Source organism: Cyprinus carpio, chromosome A19 (assembly GCF_018340385.1).
Source record: "Cyprinus carpio isolate SPL01 chromosome A19, ASM1834038v1, whole genome shotgun sequence".
Taxonomy (NCBI): Eukaryota; Metazoa; Chordata; class Actinopteri; order Cypriniformes; family Cyprinidae; genus Cyprinus; species Cyprinus carpio.
In genome coordinates, this window is record NC_056590.1 from 21831239 (window position 1) to 21851733 (window position 20495).

The 20495-nt window shown below is 35.1% G+C and overlaps 1 protein-coding gene across 2 annotated transcripts; it reads right to left on the reverse strand.

Annotated features, from left to right (window-relative positions):
- Positions 1-6989: 6989 nt before the first annotated feature.
- Positions 6990-19710, reverse strand: LOC109051956 (pleckstrin homology domain-containing family O member 1-A-like). Of its 2 annotated transcripts, XM_019069432.2 has the most exons (6): positions 19283-19709; positions 17955-18101; positions 11417-11557; positions 10956-11060; positions 9224-9325; positions 6990-8350 (listed from the first exon to the last, which is right to left on the reverse strand). In XM_019069432.2, exons 1-6 carry the CDS (start codon positions 19307-19309, stop codon positions 7250-7252), a joined length of 1623 nt encoding a protein of 540 aa, XP_018924977.2. In that variant the 5' UTR covers positions 19310-19709; the 3' UTR covers positions 6990-7249. The 2 variants fall into 2 exon arrangements, with proteins under 2 accessions (XP_018924977.2, XP_042632962.1); XM_042777028.1 differs by lacking the exon at positions 10956-11060 and having other exon boundaries at positions 19283-19710.
- Between the last annotated feature and the right edge of the window lie 785 nt (positions 19711-20495).

Sequence of the window (20495 nt, forward strand, 5' to 3'; positions counted from 1 at the left end):
AAATATCAGGTTTGGCCAAGCAGTCACATACTTTAAATGTTAAACATTAGAACAACTTATTTCAACTCTTGTTGGTCCAAAATGTTTTTTGTTCCATTAATAGTATTGTTTTATTATTGGGAAAAGTCCAATGACAGGCTCCATTTTGACAGTCACTGTCAATGAACTTGAAACTTTATTATTCTGAACTGACATCCAAAATTAACTCAAACTTCAAACTCAAACTGTCACTGTAACATGGCCTTTAGACCACTTGAGGGAGCTAATTTACTAGTAATACATGTTTTGTCTTGGGCACATAATCATCCCCAAATTATGATCATATACCAATAACTCAGGAGGCTTTAAGAAGCTTTAACCATGTCAATATATCCCTGTGAACATAGTTATTGACTGTGTTAAGTTAAGATAAACAAAAGTCCGTTCAAAGCATCTTCGTTTGCACAGAGGACAGTGATGTTTCATGTCTAAATGAGTTTGTTTGTGATGTACAGTGTATTACAGACACCACACAAAAAAAGTACTTCAACACAGGATGTTTCAGCAGTGCTCATGTACATTACAGCTTAGATCTCTCTCTCAGCCTACAGCTGTGCAGACCTCCTCATACACTCACACACACACATGCAGACCTCCACAACCAACATTAAATCTCAGCCTACAGCTGTGCAGACCTCCTCAACCCCCACAGCAGCTGATGAGTTGGAACATCCAATCAGGATGCCCGAGCTTCTGTAAGCCTTAAATGGAGTCAATGCAGTGAATGGCCAAGATATGATGAGCAGTTAGGATGAGTAGCTTTTGTTATTTGATACAACATCTCCATTGCTACCCGGGGGAACTTTCATATTAATAATGCTTTTATGTGCCTTCCATCAGATAAGGTCAGAGGTGAGTGAATAAAAGAAAAGTGGCATGCAAATGCACTGCACGAACAGAAATTGAATCACTCCAATCTGTACTTTGAGAAGCATATTTATGGCAAAACCACTGTATAATCTGTATTCTGAGGCAAAAAAAAAAAAGTTTTTCATTCGTCAAAAAGAAGTTTGTCCTTTTTAGAAAAAGATGTAATTATGACGTTTTGATAAAAAAAATGTACAAGGTCAAAATTTGATGAGTCATTCACAGTAAGATATATAATATGCATTTAGAAATTAATAGGGTGAATTTCCATTCTATGCTGACTTTAAATAATTTTTCTAATCCTCACATTTGTAGCATTGAAAAGTCATCCTAAAAGTTCATCCTCTCGCTCTCATATTTAGCGTAAAAAATTCTGATGTATAATAGTAAATCGGTTCATTCTGAGTTCTTGTACAATGCTTTTAATTTGGCTTTGTCAGTTGAGGTGTTCTTATGTTTTTAGTATAAATGTGATCAGTAGTGACACATTCATTCCTTGTTTTAAATGTGACTGATTAAATTTTATCAGTGGATAGTTAATTATTATTATTTTTGTATAGAGCTTGTACACAGAAATTTGAACCACTATGATATTTTTAAATGTTTTAATGCACATATCTGTTCTGCCGTACAGCAGCCACTAGCAATAAAAACATGAATGTTTAGACAGGTGACTGGGAAATCTTTTTGATAAGCATTTTTATATACTTAAATATTACTATAATTGATTTTGAAATGAAATACTGCTTTGGCCCAGAAGAATACAGATGACAATAAACAGCTGTTACTCTGTTATCAAACCCCATAAGGCATCTGTAGACCTCACAGAACGCCATGTAGTTTGCTTTAACCTTAGAGCAATCAATCATTATTTCATCAAAATCATGGGGCTGAAGTCATTTTCATTGATTTTGCAAACTGCCAGCACTCTACATTAAATGGAGGTCATTGACATCATTGCACCGAGACAAACATAGCGTATATGGACACACTAAACTGTCAGCATACTCATTAACATATGATCATTAATTTAGGGTCTTTATTCATTTTACAAAGCTATAATTATCTTTACAGTGTGCTTCATGAATTAAACATGAGAGGGCATACAGCACTAGCTGGTATAAACCCAGGGTTCAAGGGATCGAGACAGAAGCAACCTGCAATTACGGCTGCTTCCCCTTTACATTAATGAATTCCCTTTACATTTTATCTGGTAAAAAAGGTTTAAGGAAGTGTTCAAGAGGAAATGATTTGTTAAAGGGGATGTACAGCACAAAAGTACAGGTAGGACTGGTTGTTCATTAATGTAAAATAAGTAAAAAGCAAACTAGAAGCTGAAATTTTAAAAGGCATGTTAAACAAAATATTTTATATCAAGACTACACTAGATACACTAGTATCCTGAAAAGAGTAACTTTTGCATCAACCTCTCAGAGTTGATTGTCCAAGTGTTTACATGTGGCGTGGCTCATCTTTAAATATGCAAACCCCAGCATCTCTCTAAAAGCTCTCTGTTGTCATGTTATTTTTATAAGTGGCCATGTGCACTGTGCGCTGGTCCGAAAGAAATGACACATTAGGTTTAGGCCTTTGCTCTCCCAGAGCGCTATATAGCGTGTTTGTGTTTTATCATGTGGTATTATTAAAACTGCATGTATTTTTAGCTGTGTTGCTAGCATCCGCACAACACTCGCACTGGGGAAAATCCTCTCTCAAAAGGAGGAAGCAATGTTATTGTTGAAAGGTGGAAACAGAGATGCAGTTTGGAACTGGAAATAAAACCAGTGACCCAGACATATATTTTTAGCTGAATGGAGTTACTGGCACATGGCTGTGCTTTCATGTGACATTAGTCAAATCGCTTTTTTAATCAAATGTACTTACCTAAACTGTCCTCTCTCTTTGTAGCAGTGAAAAGTATGATTCATTCTAGTGAATCAGACCCATTAGGCTATATTTTGCATTGGACGGACAAATTAAAATGAGATTTTATATATATATAGATATATATTTCACATACTGCACCTTAAGTATCTTTAATGATTGTAGTGTAACTGCTTTATATCTTGTAGCTTAAAAGATACAGATTCAAAGTACACATTCACATGTTCATGGTTTCTGATGACATTTAATGGTCACATGACACGCCAGTTAAGTATTTAATCTTTTATTAGTAAGTGTTGTTTTTGCAGTTAGACTTTCAATTAGACTCAAACCACTTTAACTGTAATTTTATAACTTTTGTAAATTACAATTCCACTATAAAATATATTTGATCATTATAATCAACAATAAAATTTTCCAAAAATTGATTATATATTTTCTTTGTATTTCAAATCCTCAAGCTTGTAATGCTGTAAGCTTCTGACAACAAAATGTTGGAAATTATGCGAATTAAATGTGTAAATAAAGTAAACCTTGCACACTTTGCATGCCTAAATGCATGTTTAGCTTGCCACACAAGGAGACTTTCCTCATGATCCCAAGTTTGATCATGAAAAAAAAAAAAAAAAAAAAAATATATATATATATATATATAAGAATACCTTAATATTTGAATGAACCTATCAGAGCCACCTTAATGAAGTGAACTGGTTTGATCTGATTAACTGAGCATACATCATTCTTAAACATGCACAAACAAATACCGTATGAATCCCACGCTGTGCTGGCACTGTGTCTGATCTATTTGTGAATATAGGTCACATTCAACAGCCATTCTTTCTAAGCCTTTCTCCTAAGCAGAAATACAATTTTACGGTGAGCAAGGCTATACCATTTAGCTTCAGGCTTCAAACCAAATAATGATGTCTCTGGCATGTCTCTAGTAATCTATTTGAATCAGAAGATGTGCACCGAAACCAAATGCTGCAAGGCTAACGAGTCACAAAGCAACACTCCACCCCCTTCTCTTCTACCCACACTTACATACACGCTCTCATTGGCCCAGATGAAGCGGTTGCCTGTGTATAAATCAGGTGTTGCTGTTCATTTGCCCATCTGCTCAGGTTCAAGCCCTGCATACAGAATACTCCTTCAGAATGCTTCTGCAAGAATGTTAACATGAGCCCAATAAAAAAATACATGTGAAAGCAAAGCAGTGCTACATGCCATGTTGGATGCTACTTAATCTCTGTTTGATTACAAAACTACATAGCTTTTTTGTGAGGAAATGTAGTACTGATCCCCACAGGCCCCAGAGCTTATTAAAAATGGGGAGAAGTGAGAAACAAAGGGGAGTGGGATTAATGAGGTCTTATTGTAAAGTGATACCTATGGGTCTTTATAGATCTTTTGCACTTTAATCTGTGTAAAACTTTTAACTTTATATATTTTTCTGTATTGCTTTATTGTATTTAAATGTTCAGTTATTTTTGTTATAAGAAAAAAGTTATTTAACCTGTTATACTGTATTATGACCACTTTTTTGAAACTAAATTTCAACACCGTGGTAATACCATATACCATGATAAAAGCATTAGCAATTTATCGCAACATGAAAATTTCATACTGGCATATCCCTAAGTGGGATATAAATTTATAGACATGCAGCAGAATCAGTTCACACACATTCGAAAATGTGTTTCAAGTAGTGCTCATTGATTAGATTTGCCAGTTAATTGTTACGAGGCAAACATTTTTATTGTTTTATATGACGCAATTCTTATAGTGCATTAAAAAAAGAAATATAATTTTGCAACATGAAATTAAGAATACTAAATGCATTTTAGAAATGTTTGCAGGCTATTGCGAGTCAGTGAGTAGATCTTGGAGTTATTTTTACCATTAGTTTCACTTTATAACAACAAAATTTTGCATTCGGCCACACCACAGATAATGATGATAAAACTTTCAAACTCCACAATGAACTGGATTCATCCTGGATTGGAACAGGGCCAAGAGGATGACTTGAATTTGTATCATACCCTAAAGCGTGTCAGTGATGTTTCACATGAGTACACTGTGAATACTAACATGTAAAGTGTATACAGGCTGTTACTCAGATTGAATGCATTTACTGCATCACTGAACAGAAGTGCTAAAGGATGTGCAACATTCATTTGCTATATAATATATAATATAATATAAAATAATATAATGATATACACTACAGGTCAAAGGTTTAAAATATTGGATTGTTTTTAAATTAATAACACCCAGCCTGCATTTAATTGATCAAAAACACAGTGTCACATAATCTTTCACAAAAAAAAAAAATATGATTTGGAGCTTCCTCATTTATTAATAATGGTTCTTATCATTATCAGTGCAGAAAAAAAGTTTTTACTGCTTTATATGTTTGTGGAGACTGTGATACATTTCTTAGGATTATTTCATGAATGGAAAGTTTAAAAACAGCATTTATTTATTTATTTTTGTAACATTATCAGTGTCTTTACTGTCACTTTTGGTTAATTTAATAATGCTTCCTTTCTGAATAAATTGCATTTTAAAATATATTAAGGATGAAACAAACTGTTGTTTTAAATTTAAATAATGTTTCATGGTTTTACTGTTTTTGTTGTATTTTTTAATCAAATAAATGCAGCCTTGGTGAGCATAAGAGACATTTTCAAAAACATTAAAAAGGTTAATTATTATTATTTCAAACTTTTGACTGGTAGTTTGTATGTATCTATCTATACAGTTCAAACTTTCACAAGTGAGGCTCTCTTCAGAGCAGTGAATAAAGATTAAAACTTTTTTTGTTGTTGTTTTAGTTTAAATGTGTTTTAGCTTTGTCACATTATCAGAATATGTCACTTTTATAGTAATCATGTTATGTTGGATCAGTAAATGTCTTTAATGTTAAAGAGCATGTAAGAAGCGGGTGGTAGATGAAGTTAAAAGCTGTACACTACGACCTCACTTGCCTTTAAACCAGTTTAATTAGCCATACGTTTAGTGATGTGAATAAGCTTTTCATGTTAAACCTGGCATGCTGAAGTCAAGCCTGTTTTGGATAGCTGTGGCCTAGATTACAGTCATAATTAATTTAGTGGTCTATGATTTATGCTTATTTTGTCATTTAATATGAGGTCTGGGCTTTGAGAACAGTCATAATCTAATGGGTACTTGTGTTTTTTAATAAAAACTTTAATCATATGGAGCAATTTCTGTTACAATTATAGACTGTATGTTCTTTTAGATGGCACAAAAGCATGCACTGACTAGTACATGAGTACATTTGTTGACTGTTCACCCACCCACCTGATTTGAGTTCATATCAGTAATTAATGCTCAGGCCTGTAATTATGACCTCATAATTACTATTCATCCAGACAGACAAAAGATGTTAATAAGTAGCTTTGTAAAAATCACAATGTATCCCATTCATAGGTATTCTTTGATGGAATTCAGTACAATAATTATTCAAAACAAAACAGCAGTGACTGTGTAAAATCACCTACCAAATACATTCACCTAGCAAAGCCAGTTTCTGAGGCATATACATTTGCATAACTGTGTAAGAGCAGTGACTGGGTAGATTCACCTAGCAAAGCCAGTTTCTGAGGCATATACATTTGCATAACTGTAAAAAAAAAAAAAAAAAAAAAGAGTTATCTTTCTGACTTTCTGTTTATGTTTCTGACCAGTGTAGCCTAATTCCAGAGTCGAAAACTAACTCTTATGAGTCATTCTTTTAATAAACAGTTCAAAAAGATGTAACTCTTGAATCAGTCTTAAAAATTCCCCTGTACAATTTACAGCATTAGCAGAGAGAGAATTTATATATATAAGAATATGCAAGCAAAATGGACCAAATTAATCGAAATCGAATCAAAAACTTTACGGAATCAAGAGCTTGTAAATCGAAAATTGTATCGTTATCCACTGCTATCAATAACACTGTCTGCACTAGTTTGATACTCAAACTCAGCAGCAAGAAGAAAAAAAAAACTGAAATAAAATGTGTGCGTTTAGCAATTTTGGGGGAAAATATACAAATATTTTGTGTCTTAAGACCACTTCTAACTTTTACCTGAAACACTTTTTATCAAACAAATCTTAACATTCCACTCCTCAAAACATTTCTTTTACCTGAGCTGTTTTTGTAAAAAGCAAACCATAAACCAGTTTAATCATGAGTAAAATTATACATTACCAGTGCAAATAGAAGAAGTACAGCTTTGAAAGAGTCACAAGTAAAAATACAATTGTTCAAAGTGCAAAGACAAAGGGATGAGGTGTTAGAGGAACAACAGTTAATATATAAACAATAGACTGAGATAAAACAGAACACTGGTTTGCGCTGGAAAGTTCCCCCTATTGTTCTCCTTCCTTGAATTCATTGTAAAGGCTCACAGGTCTTAGAAAGCACGATGACTGACTGAAGATTCGGTCAGGGGCTTTTCTGCTTGCGATTCTGTGAGGGTGTTGTGGGTGTTCCAGTTTTTCTGTGCTCTGCCCGTTTCTGTCTGGCTTGTAGCTCCTTTACCTCAGCCAGAACCTCTCTAGCTTCTCGCCAGGAGGAAATGGCCTCTTGTAAGAGCCGCTCAGCTGCTGCCCTCCTGCTGTCCCAGTCCAAATCTTCACTGAGAGGAGAATCAGTACCCTTCCTGAAATGGGGCGAGTAAGAAATCCGAAAAAAAGCAGGGTCTGTAGACTTTATTTTGGGTGAGTTTGAGCCAGTGGACAGAGGCGACTCTGAACCTTTATTGTCCGTCAGGTCGATGCGTTTCCAATGGGGTGAACTTGATTCTTTTGAATCAGGTGAATCAATGCTCTTCGAGCGAAGTGCGCTCTTGGAATGAGGGGATTTGGGTGACTTAAAACGGGGCGAGTCCTTCACATGTGCCGATCCCTTCCCTTTGGAACCAGGTGAATCTTTTGCCCTTACTGAGGGTGAGTCTGTGCCTTTGCTGTGGGGTGAATTATGTGAGCTTGAGCCCTTGGAGTGAGGTGAGTCAGAGCCCTTGAGGTGGCGGAGCCGGGGGGAGTCAATGTCTCTTAAGTAATTGTAAGATCCCATCCTGCCCCGATGGGGTTCCTGTTCCTGAATCTCAGCTAACAGCTCTTGAGTCCTCTGCAGCCGCTGGCTGATCAGATCCTGCAGGTGGCTTGTGGGACTCTGGGCCAGCGTTGCCTGGAGCCCATTCTTCTTGTTTGGTTTTCTCTCTCCTCGGGACAGAGTGTCATCCATGGAAGCACATCGGTTACGACCCTGAGCGAACTTCTTCTCGTTTTGAGGTGTGTAAGGGTGGTTTTCACAGCTCCAAGAGAACTCGCTCTTGCGTGGCAAGCTGCTGGTTTTCACCTTGCCATCTGTAACGGAAACCAATGGCCTGGATGCATCAATGCCAGCACGTCGACGGCTGGGAGCCAGCTTATCCAGGCTGACATGATGGTCCTTCAAACACTCATCCTGATCATTATCAAGCAAACCAGCGTCCTCCTCATTCACTAAGTCCAGTGTCAGCATTCCATCAGAGGAGGCAGAGGCCTAAAACAGGAAAGCATATTAAACCAAATTTCTGTAAATGTAAAAGGTTTGGGGTCAGTAAGATTTTTTTACATGTTTTTTAAGCAAGGCTGAATTTATTTGATCAAAAATACAGTAAACAAAACAATACTGTTACATATTACAATTTAAAAGAAATGTTCTCTATTTAAATACATTTAAAATTTTAATTTATTCCGTGATAACAAAGCTGAATTTTCAGCATCATTACTACAGTCTTCAGTGTCACATGATCCTTCAGAAATCATTCTAAATGCTGGTTTCCTGGTTTGCTCTTTGCTGAATAAAAGTATTAATTTCTTTAAAAACATATTACTTACCCCAAACTTTTGAATGGTGGAGTACATTAAAAAGGATTCTTTGATTAATAAAAGGTTCAAAAGAGCAGCATTTGTTTGAGTTTAATGAATCCTTACAGAATAAAGACAACTAATAAAAACTAATTTCTTTAAAAAAAAAATCGTACTGACCCCAAACGTTTAGTAGAGGTCATAAAAAGTATTTTGACAATTTAGATGCAAAATGACAGAAAAATCAGATAACAGAATCCCAGTCAAAGAGATACAGCTGAAAGGTAAGCTTTCATTTTAGACACACACACACTCACATACACAGTACACATACACATTAAAGGTTTATGTATAAAACTTGTTAAATAAGGAAAAATACTTTTAAATAGTTAGGTTTCAGTAAAGTTTTCTGGATTATCTGTTATGCAGGCAAGTTATATATAGCTGCATATAAGTTTCATCAATACTGCACCATACAACTACCTAGTGCCATGAAGTCACTACATTTCCACTGCTGCACAATAACAGTCATCTAAATCAAAGTCAAAACAAAAATGCCACCCACCACAGCCATGAGATGACCCCGTGTGGGCAAACGGCGCCCAAGTGGGATCTTGGCCCTATCGCGTGTAGGGTGAGCCAGAAGACTCTCCTCCTCAGTCATGACCTGCAGAAGAAACCGAAACAAAACTGGAGCTGAGATCATTTTTACTATATTATCATTTTCGGCAGCCTTATTTGGATTCTAATTTACACAACACAAGCGGCCTACATGACACCTAGTGTTAATTAGTCTCACTTTCATCTCTGTTTAATCCAGCAGTTGTTGGTGTGAAAATGAATTTGCAGATTTATAAATAGAATGTGCTATATGCAGATGATGTTAAATTCACACAAGTGGGTTTCTGGTTTATGAAATGCAGTGATTTTACAAGTGAAAACAAGTCTGTGTGAAATCTTTTCCTACATATAAAGTTGTTATCAGTTTCAATTAGATAAAAGAAGCTCATGTGAATTATTGTGGTTTATGAAAAACACTTTGAAAAGAAGTTTCTTATGCTCAAGGCTGCATTTGATAAAATATACAGTAAAAATAGTAATATTGTGAAATATTATTATAGGTTTAAAAGCCAGTTTTCTATTTTAATATGTTTTAAAATGTAATTTATTCCTTTTGATGGTGGCTGAATTTTCAGCAGTCATTACTCCAGTCTTCACTGTCAAACGATCCATCAGAAATCTAATTTAGTGTTCAAGAAACATTTCTTATTATTATCAATCTTTAAAACCATTGTGCTTAGATAAATAGAAAGTTCAAAAGAATAGCATTTATTTTAAATTTTTATTTTTATTTTTTAAACGTAAAAATCTTTACTGTAAGTAAAGGACATCTTGGAAAATGCTAACTTTAGCCTGATAGCGCTGAAAGCATATGTCCCACCCTCCCTGGAAATCACTGTCTTAAGCCACGCCTCCTGAACACATGAACGCACACAGACCAGACAACCAGAGACAACATTACTACAATACATCATGTGTCATATAAATACATTTAGACCACTTAACTTAATGATTGCTATGGGTATGTAAAGAGACTTTCAACCTGCACAACAAAAAATGTTTCTGAAGACAATCACCTATTGCAACTTTAATTTCTGTAATGCTGGTTTTGGATTTTGTTTCATGTTCATTGTTTTCATGTCATTTATTTTGATATTTATCCATGTTTCTGTCATGTGTATATAGCCCTCATGTTTTATTGTCCATTGTCTAGCTTTATTCAGTGTAATCTGCTGCATTTGTTGAGTTTGTGTTGCTGTTCAAGTCCATGTTTATTCCAAGTCAAGTCTAAATAAACTGTATATGGTTTCTTCAACTCACCTCCAATGGACTCGTTACAATTTCTTAATGAGAAAATTAATTTCTTAGATAAAAAAATCTTACTGATCCCAATCTTAATATATATGCACAGAGTTGTGTGTATAATAATAAAATGTAATAATATATAATAAAGTATAATAATATTGTTGGTTTAACAGTGCTTAGCTGAAATGTTTTTCATGGGTATATATAAAAAAAAATTATATAATAATATTTTCTACATTTATTACTTTTGTGAATTAATTACATTTCCAGTTTTTTTGGAAGTTCAAAACCCAAATAATGACAGGAAAATGACTAATGAGAGGAAAGAATGTGGGAAGAGACTGCAGGAGTGGAAAGCTAAAATATAGGTGGGAAGAAAAGCATTAAACAGAAAGGAATAAATAAAGAATATATGAAATATCTGTAGTCACCTCATCCAGCACACGATTCTTAGCTCTGGTAATAGCAGTGTTTAAAACATTGATCCAAGATTCCTTCTCCTCTGGACTGACGGCCAGAAATACAAGATTGGGGCTCTAATGGAGTAAAAATATATGAAAATATTGACTATCAAAGATTTGGAAATAGATGATGGTGGTATTTAGAATTTTCAGACATGAATTTTAAGGGTCTTAAAAAAAATAATAATTTTCCTTAATCTTTTCATTTAGGAATCAATTGCTTATTGCAAAATCTTCATGTTTGTGGAGTTTTGCAGGATATGATCCCTTAAAAATTTTCCTAAAAAAGAACTTTGATGTTGACTGACACAGATTCATCTTTGCAATAAATTAAGAAACTGGTTAAAATCAGACCTCACAAAAGTAAAAGAGGCACAAAGTGAATTGTACCCTATATTTTAAACCATAACATCACAATGTTTTGTTCTTACCTTGTTTCCAGGATGTTGGCACCGGAGCAGGGTAAATTTACTGTGATTCTTCTTGCTGTGGCTCTTGACCTTTCGCAGTTCCTCCGAGCGCTCGTACTGTGCCAGGTCAAACACTTCATGAGTCTTCCCATCATTCTTCATCTGGACACAAGAACAGCAGCATCAGCACACAGACACAGGCCATCACCAGGCCTGAAGCTAGAAACAATTGCTATCATTAATTGAAAATTATCAGCAGTGCTTTCCAACTGTGCAGACAACAGTGAATCATGGACAGCTCCAAGGACAGCAATAATTAATGTTCAACAGAACACTGCTGTGAGATCATTAAGGGCTCAATCTATGCTGACAGAACACTAAATCACAAAACATTTGTACCCTTATTTAAGGATATGAAAAATACATAGAACATAGCCTATATGACTATATATATTTTGTATATTAAATTGGTCATGTTTCTGGACAACAACAACAACCAAAAAAATAAACAATAGAAAGCATGTTTAACTGTTCTAAAGTAACTTAAAGTAAAGTAACTAATCTAGGAATGGAAAATGGTTTCCAACTCAAAGATAAAAAAAGTTAAAAGATACTTGCAACTTTATTTCTCATTATTGCTCATTTATTTCCAACAATACCTCGCAATGACAACTTTATTGCTCATAACTGCTAATTTATGCTAATTATTTTATGTCTAATTGTGGCTTAACATTAAAATCTGACTTTGGATCTGTAAGATTTTTTTGTGTTCTTTTGATCACCAAGGTTCCTTTTATTTGATCAAAAATGAAACCTCAAGAACAAAACAAACATCACACATATATACAATCGTGGCCAAAAGTTTTGAGAATTACATAAATATTGGAAATTGGAAAATTTCCTGCTTAAGTTTTTATAATAGCAATTTGCATATACTCCAGAATGTTATGAAGAGTGATCAGATGAATTGCATAGTCCTTCTTTGCCATGAAACTTTCACTTAATCCCAAAAAAAAAAAAAACCTTTCCACTGCATTTCATTGCTGTCATTAAAGGACCTGCTGAGATCATTTCAGTAATCATCTTGTTAACTCAGGTGAGAATGTTACCAGCACAAGGCAAGATCATTATGTCAGGCTGATTGGGTTAGAATGGCAGACTTGACATGTTAAAAGGAGGGTGATGCTTGAAATCATTGTTCTTCCATTGTTAACCATGGTGACCTGGAAAGAAACGCGTGCAGCCATCATTGCGTTGCATAAAAATGGCTTCACAGGCAAGGATTGTGGCTACTAAGATTGCACCTAAATCAACAATTTATAGGTTCATCAAGAACTTCAAGGAAAGAGGTTCAATTCTTGTAAAGACGGTTTCAGGGCGTCCAGGATCGTCTCCTAAAGAGGATTCAGCTGCGGGATCGGAGTGCCACCAGTGCAGAGCTTGCTCAGGAATGGCAAGGCAGGTGTGAGCCATCTTGCACGCACAGTGAGGCGAAGACAAGATGGCCTGGTGTCAAGAAGGGCAGCAAAGAAGCCACTTCTCTCCAAAAAAAACATCAGGCACAGAATGATCTTCTGCAGAAAGTATAGTGAATGGACTGCTGAGGACTGGGGCAAAGTCATATTCTCTGGAAACTCCCCAGATCTTAATCCCATTGAGAACTTGTGGTCAATCCTCAAGAGGCAGGTGGACAAACAAAAACCCACTAATTCTGACAACACCCAAGAAGTGGATGAAAGAATGGGTTGCTATCAGTCAGGATTTGGCCCAGAAGTTGATTGAGAGCATGCCCAGTCGAATTGCAGAGGTCCTAAAAAAGAAGGGCCAACACTGCAAATACTGACTTTTTGCATAAATGTCATGTAATTGTCGATAAAAGCCTTTGAAATGTATGAAGTGCTTGTAATTATTTTTCAGTACATCACAGAAACAACTGAAACAAAGATCTAAAAGCAGTTTAGCAGCAAACTTTTTGAAAACTAATATTTATGTAATTCTCAAAACTTTTGGCCACGACTGTATAACCAAGCCAGGCTCAGAATATATTCTCGATTCATGCCAAATAGTAAAGGAAAAGAATTGTGACTGGTGGTCTTTTTCATCAGAAATCAAGACAGATGTTCCAAACGGTTTTCAGTTAGTTCAGCTCCTCCTCTAATTATTCAACCAGTGACCCATCTGTGAAAATGCCTCATTTTAAGACAAGTCAGTCCTCATTATAGCTGACTGTGGTTGAAAAATTGTAAATTTCACTGAACCTGAGGGGGAAAAAACCCACAGTAGGACTTTAAATCCCGCAGAGCCACAATGAGGGTCACAAGGGTTTTTGCTGAGACAAACACAAAAACTCAATGCTAGATATTAGCATGCACTGTTATGTCACACACAGCAAAAAAGATAAACAGAGACATTTTGGGTCATCCTGCATGGTTACCAAGCATTCACCATAGCAATGGAAATACGCAACAAAGGAATTTGATGTCAGTGAGCTTGAGATTAAAGTACAAAGATCAAAGTGATCCGTGATCATAAACCAAACAGCAAGCACAAGCAAACCAGTCTGTTCATTATATGACTCTACAATATCATATTTAGGTCATGTTTACTAAAGTAATTTACAAAACAACCAGTTTTACAATAAAGAGTGAAATGTAGGTAAAATCCTCCCTATGCCACATATGGCCAAAGGTAATCTGTGTAACCGTATGCCTCCAGATGGCCTCCTGGGGTCACACATTTAAATGTGAGTGAGCGCACACTCTGAGAAAGAGCGTACTAGTGATGCTAATATGGGGCAAAAGACCCCTGGAGGAAAAGAGCCTGGCCTCTCTTCACCACATCAATATTTCACTCCCCCACTGGTGGCACAGCACGTTCCCGGCAGGGGGCTATCCTGATCTCTGGATTAACCACCTCCAAAAATAACCCACTAACCAACCATCTTCATTCTGATGAAGGTTACTCCATCCACAACGAGATGTAAGGACCAAAATGCAGCCTTTGTAAAGAGTGCTCCTATGAATATTACATTATCTTGATGCTTTTTTCCATGAAATTCAGAATAGAGTTGGTTTTCAAGGCATTGTGAACTGTGAATTTATAAAGCCATACCATATTACTGTGAACTCTGTCTCAGGATGTTAGGAGTCTACAGTGTAGTAAACATGAAGTGAATACTGCAATTACTTGCCCAGTTTACTTCTATGAGGCTGGAATTGAAGGTGGAAAATAGATTTGGGGAATCACAGGCTCAGTGCTTTATCTGGTTGACTTTGAGGTCAACCAATTTTCCTAAAATAGACATAATAAAAATAAACACCATAAGTAAACCTGAACGCATTTCCCTGCCAAATGGATGTGAGTGAGTGTTCAAATATCAGAATTCACACAGATGATGATTAGTCTGACAGGTGACATCTAATTTATATGATGTAAAGGAAAGATAAAATCTTTTTATTAAATTCATTTTAATATATCAATTAGATGTGTGTGTGTGTGTGTGTGTGTGTGTGTGTGTGTGTGTGTGTGTGTGTGTGTGTGTGTGTGTGTGTGTGTGTGTTAACAAATGTGAAACCTTATTAAATGAACAAAAACATACTTATTTGAAGGTATATAATAATATGTACATATATTTTATATTAGCCAATATATAAAGTGAGAATATTAAATATACCAATAAATATATGATATACAGTATACACACACATACAGTATATATATATATATATATATCTATATACATACATACAGTATATATATATATATATATATATATATGATGTCTGTGAATCTACACTGTTTATGGGTAAATCCTCAGCACATGTTTACATATGATCCATTTGCACATGATGCACTTTTAACCAGGACTGATCAGTCTGAATATAGTGAATACTAGACAAGAGCATCAATTATTTACACCAGATATATAGAGAGAGCTTGAAAAGAAGCACTTTGAACACAGTTATAGATGCACAGCTGTCTACATGTATAAACTTCAAATGATTCACTTGGGAGTCAGGAAGGATCGCAGCCTTTACGACTCGTGTTGCATGAGGTGTGCCTCACTATGCAATATGAGTGAGATCAATTGAAGAGTTATGTCAAGTGACATTATTCTGGCAAGAACAGGTCTACCTTGAGCACTGAAGGAAAGTCAAGTGCAGCGGTGCATAATGCTATCAGTACTATAGACAGCCAAGGCACACAATACACACAGCCTGAAGGCATGCAGCAGTCACCAGAGGACAGACCTGTAGCGCACATACTCAGACTGACGCAACCTGCTGCCATTGTATTCTGGTTTTATAAAAATAACCTTGCTTGCCTGACCGGAGGAAGAATTCACAAGGCTGAAGTAGGTACACAGAATGCTAATAATCTGTTCTGTGTCTCCTTTTACAACTTTAATTCCACTGAACAAAATAACTATCCTATCAAAATAAAATAAAATAAAAAAATATTTGGGGAATCCAGGAACTGTTGACAGTGGAGAATGAGAAGTTTAAGATTCAATCACTATGAGCATAGACTTTATATCAAAATAAAATGAAAGAAATAGTTCACCCAAAAATGAAAATTTGCTGGAAATATACTCATCCTCAGGCCATCCAAGAGATTGTTTCCTTAACAGATTTTCAGAAATGTAGCATTACACCACTTGTATGTCTCGTGACATATCCAAACACTTAACTACGGAAGAGGATTAGGGCCAAGCAATAATAAAAAAATAAAACCATCTCGACATTAAAGTCATTATATTGCGAGATTAAACTCATTAAATTTCGAGAAAAAAAGTCGAAATACAATCTTGAGAATAAACTCATTAAATTTTGAGAATAAAGTCGTTGTGTTTCGATAAAAAACTCATTAAATTTAGAGAAAAAAAGGCGAAATACAATCTTGAGAATAAAACTCATTACATTACACGCCATTAATGGCAATGCCGTACGGTTTTAATTTATCATAGCTGTCCAAGTGCCAGAGTGCATTTGGGTGAAGCCAGCGATAACCTTGCATTTGTCCTCTGGTTGTCATTTCATGCTACACAAAACAGAATAGCCTACATCGTGCAAATTGGACTGATTTTTTCTTCTAAAAAGACCCTAGCCGCTTGCAAATTCTCTTTAAAGTCCGTGTGCTAATTATTATTGTGTCATAATTAGCTAAAGTTGATAGTATTTCTTTGTTACTGAAAGAAAGTCTAAAATATAGCTTGACTAAGTGATCCAACTCTGCCATGTCTTCTATAGGCTATGCAATGAACACTGATCGAATGCGTTATTCTCTACATTTCATTTCGACTTTTTTTCTCGAAACACAACGACTTTATTCTCAAAATTAAATGAGTTTATTCTCACGATTATTTTGACTATTTTTCTCGAAAATTAACGGGTTTTTTTCTCGAAACACAACGACTTTATTTTCGAAATTTAATGAGTTTATTCTCAAGATTGTATTTCGACATTTTTCTCGAAATTTAATGAGTTTAATCTCGCAATATAATGACTTTAATCTCGAGATGGTTTTATTTTTTTATTATTGCTTGGCCCTAATCCTCTTCCGTACTTAACACCTAAAAACAGACTAGCAAAAAAAAAAAAAAAGATTGGTGATGATCTTGATGTGATTCTTAACAAAATATCACCCAATAGTATGTATAGACAGACTATATATAAAAACAATAAACACTAAAGATCTTTTTTAGAGGTGCATTAATATTCCTGTTCATGGTAAATTTGAAAACCTTATGTTTCTTATCTGTGCCACTAACAGAACTAAACACATGGCCAGTTTCTTATGATGGTGTGACACTGGATTTAGAGTCCTGAGCATCCCCAGTGAGTGAGAGAGTAGCAGCTGGGTCTTGAATCTTTTCATGTAAATAACAACGTCATCCAAAAGACAGCAGCTGTGCGAATGAGGGATGTGCGACATATATCACTTATGTTATGTCACAAACCAGGGCACCGCTGTATAGTTTTCCATGATTGTACGCTTTTGTGTGACGGTTCTGTGAAACTGATGAAAGCCTACAGGCAGTGACAGAAACAAGCTGCTACACTTCCATGAAAATTACAACCATTCCTCTACACATGCTTCAAGTGAGCAAATGATTCAACTGTAAAGATTTGTTGCTCCTACAATGAACTGGAAATTAAATTCAATTGAATATCTGTAAGCAACTTCCAGGACCTTCAGGGATCTTTGGTAAAGACACTGACACAAAATCCATGACACAAGCACAGGTTCACATACTGTTTGTGGTTTGAGGTCACAGTTGAGTTTCAATTTTCAGTGTTTATATAATACCCTTTAGAAAATGATAGCTTGTCAAAAGGATTACTTTGATTTTACTAAAGTATGTCTTTTATATCAAAGGCAGGAGGTTTTGGCAAACATTAATTATTAACATTCATATCTCACTATATAATCACTATATAGTAGTTGACATGGTCTACTTTTGGAAATCTGACATGTCCTTCATTGTTTTGATTGATCATTTTGAGCATGAAATCATTATGATTATGCATTCTTTGACATTAAAAACTTAATAACTTACCTCTTTTTCAAAGATGTACAGATGATCTCCTTTAAGCATCACAAAGCGATTTCGCCATATTTCCCTAAATATTCCTTTGCCACTGAACCTGCGGATCCAGCCTACTTTGTCTGGTTGGGATGATGGCTGGTTGACATCCTGAAGACCCTGAGCGTGTCAACAATGACCCGGTTAATGTGTCGCCCGTCTTACATAATAGTATTTGAGTTCAAATAGATCTCTGTCACACTGCACTGTGCTAAGCCATCATAACATTTATTCCATAACTCTATTCCATATTCCATAACTATTCCATATAAGTCTTCCAATAGTGGCTGGCCTCTTTTTCACTAGTATTTAAACTAATAAGTCCTAGTATGTCTCGTGACATATTCAAATACTTAGCACTTTTAGTTACTACAACCACTTTTGTCAGTAGTTATTTATTAGGTACTAGAGCATATAAAATGTTTTACTAGTAACATTTTTAATCTAAAAAGATTTTTAATTGAACCATTTGCTGTCATATGCAAGCAAAAAACAATTGTGACTAGTGAGAAATGTTACACAATTGGAATTCATATTAGTGTCATATACATATTACACTGGATTACATAATAGTGTCATGAATAGGTAATATTATCTAAAAAGTTCTACTAAAGCTGGAATAGATACCCTACTAAAAACTATTGAGTGACTAGTAACTAAGAAGTAGACTAGTGCCAAATGTCTAATTAAATTGTAACTAAAAGTAAATTTAAAAAGACAGGGTAGTAGTATTGGATTACTTACTAGTGAAAAAAAAAAAAAACATACCAGGAACAAAAAATTATTACTAGTTCGATTAGAGAAATAAATATTAATACGGCCTGAAATATTGCACCCTAATAAAAGTCACATTTTCACTCTACCGCCGTCTATATATAGGGGGTAAAAATATAGCTATGTTATATATGTGTAAAAATAAATAAAATAAATATATATATATATATATATATATATTATATATATAGATATAATATATATATATATATATATATAAATCCCAAAAATATTTACTGTCAGGTAGTCAATTAAGGGTGTGGCTAATTAAATATTCTGTTAAATATAATAAAAGATGTCACTTAAATGAGTGACTATCATATGTTGAAGAAGTGTAACGGACACGTAGCCTACGGTCTCACTTTCGGCGTTTTATGACAAAGGAGTCATTGTTAAATTAATTTACAGAAGCACAAAATACTAAACAGAACACAAATAACTGCGCTGTACATTCAGTCACTGTTCAATTAAACTTTTAAATAATGAGCCTTCAAAAGCAAAATTTCCATCATCATTGAAATTCTTACCCTTTTGACCAAATGGCTTTTCTTCATGCTGTTCGCAAAATGTGTCTTTCCGAAGTATATTCCGCGATCTGTCCCGCTTTCTAGAAGAAACGGAGATGTTTTTGTTTCTCTTCTGCTGTGGATTTGTCGCGTGCAGGTGCTATAGATGGGATGAGGTGCTGATTGACTGTCAGTCTCTACACTGACGGTTTGCAAACCGCGGGCACAGGCTCTCCATTGGCTTGGGTTAGTCCCCGAGCTGCTGTGCTTCTCACCGAACGGATTTTCGCGTTTATAGAGCTCGACTGCTCCATCTATTGAGCGAGCACAGCTGTCGGTGTGATGTCACGCTGCATATTGAGCTTCAATGGCTTTCTTTTCCCCTCATCAACAACCTAAACACAATGCAAATCAGCGTAAAGCAAAGGATATCGTTATTTTCAGTGATAATCACTTTTATTACACTTTTATTAATTTAAACGTCTTAAATTACAGTTATTTTGTGTAACCTAATGAATTCAAGAATATAGGCCATGTTATGTTTTATAATATGGTATATTAAGTTAGAAGTGAATAACTTGCATTGAGAAACAGTGTGACAAACAGAAGTTGTCCATAGTTGTCCACACGTTTAGATATTAAGATTTATTTATATGTTAGAATATTTTTGTTAATTAAAATAATAGTGAATAATAAAATAGTAGTAAAATAACAACAATAATAACTGTTAGGTAACAGATGAACACAATGAAACAACACTGGTATATTGAGGCAAAGATATTTTCCATAAATTGCATGCAGGACAAGTTTAGAAATATTACATTTACTTCATTTTTTTTATGTTTTATGCATCACTTTTCTACCTGACCAATTAACTTTAAATTCTGCTGAAATACATAATAAATGCAGGTTCCATTGTGACAGTTTTCACCATATAGTGTGAAAACATACTATTGGGGCATGTTGTCACAAAATAAGCTGCTTTTCCTCCTTGGGTAATAGGAAATGTTCAATATCTTTCTGTAGGCAGAGCATCTATAAAGAAATAAACTTTCAAAAATAAACCTACCTTGAGAGAGATTCACTGAAATAAAAGTGTGACAAGTTCTTTACTAAACGCTTAATAAACTGTCACGCAGCAGCTTTGTTTCAGTAAACCTAAAAAGAAATGTGTGCCAGTTGTGGCAAAAGTTAAAAATGACAACAAATGAGAGCACAGATCTGAATACTACAA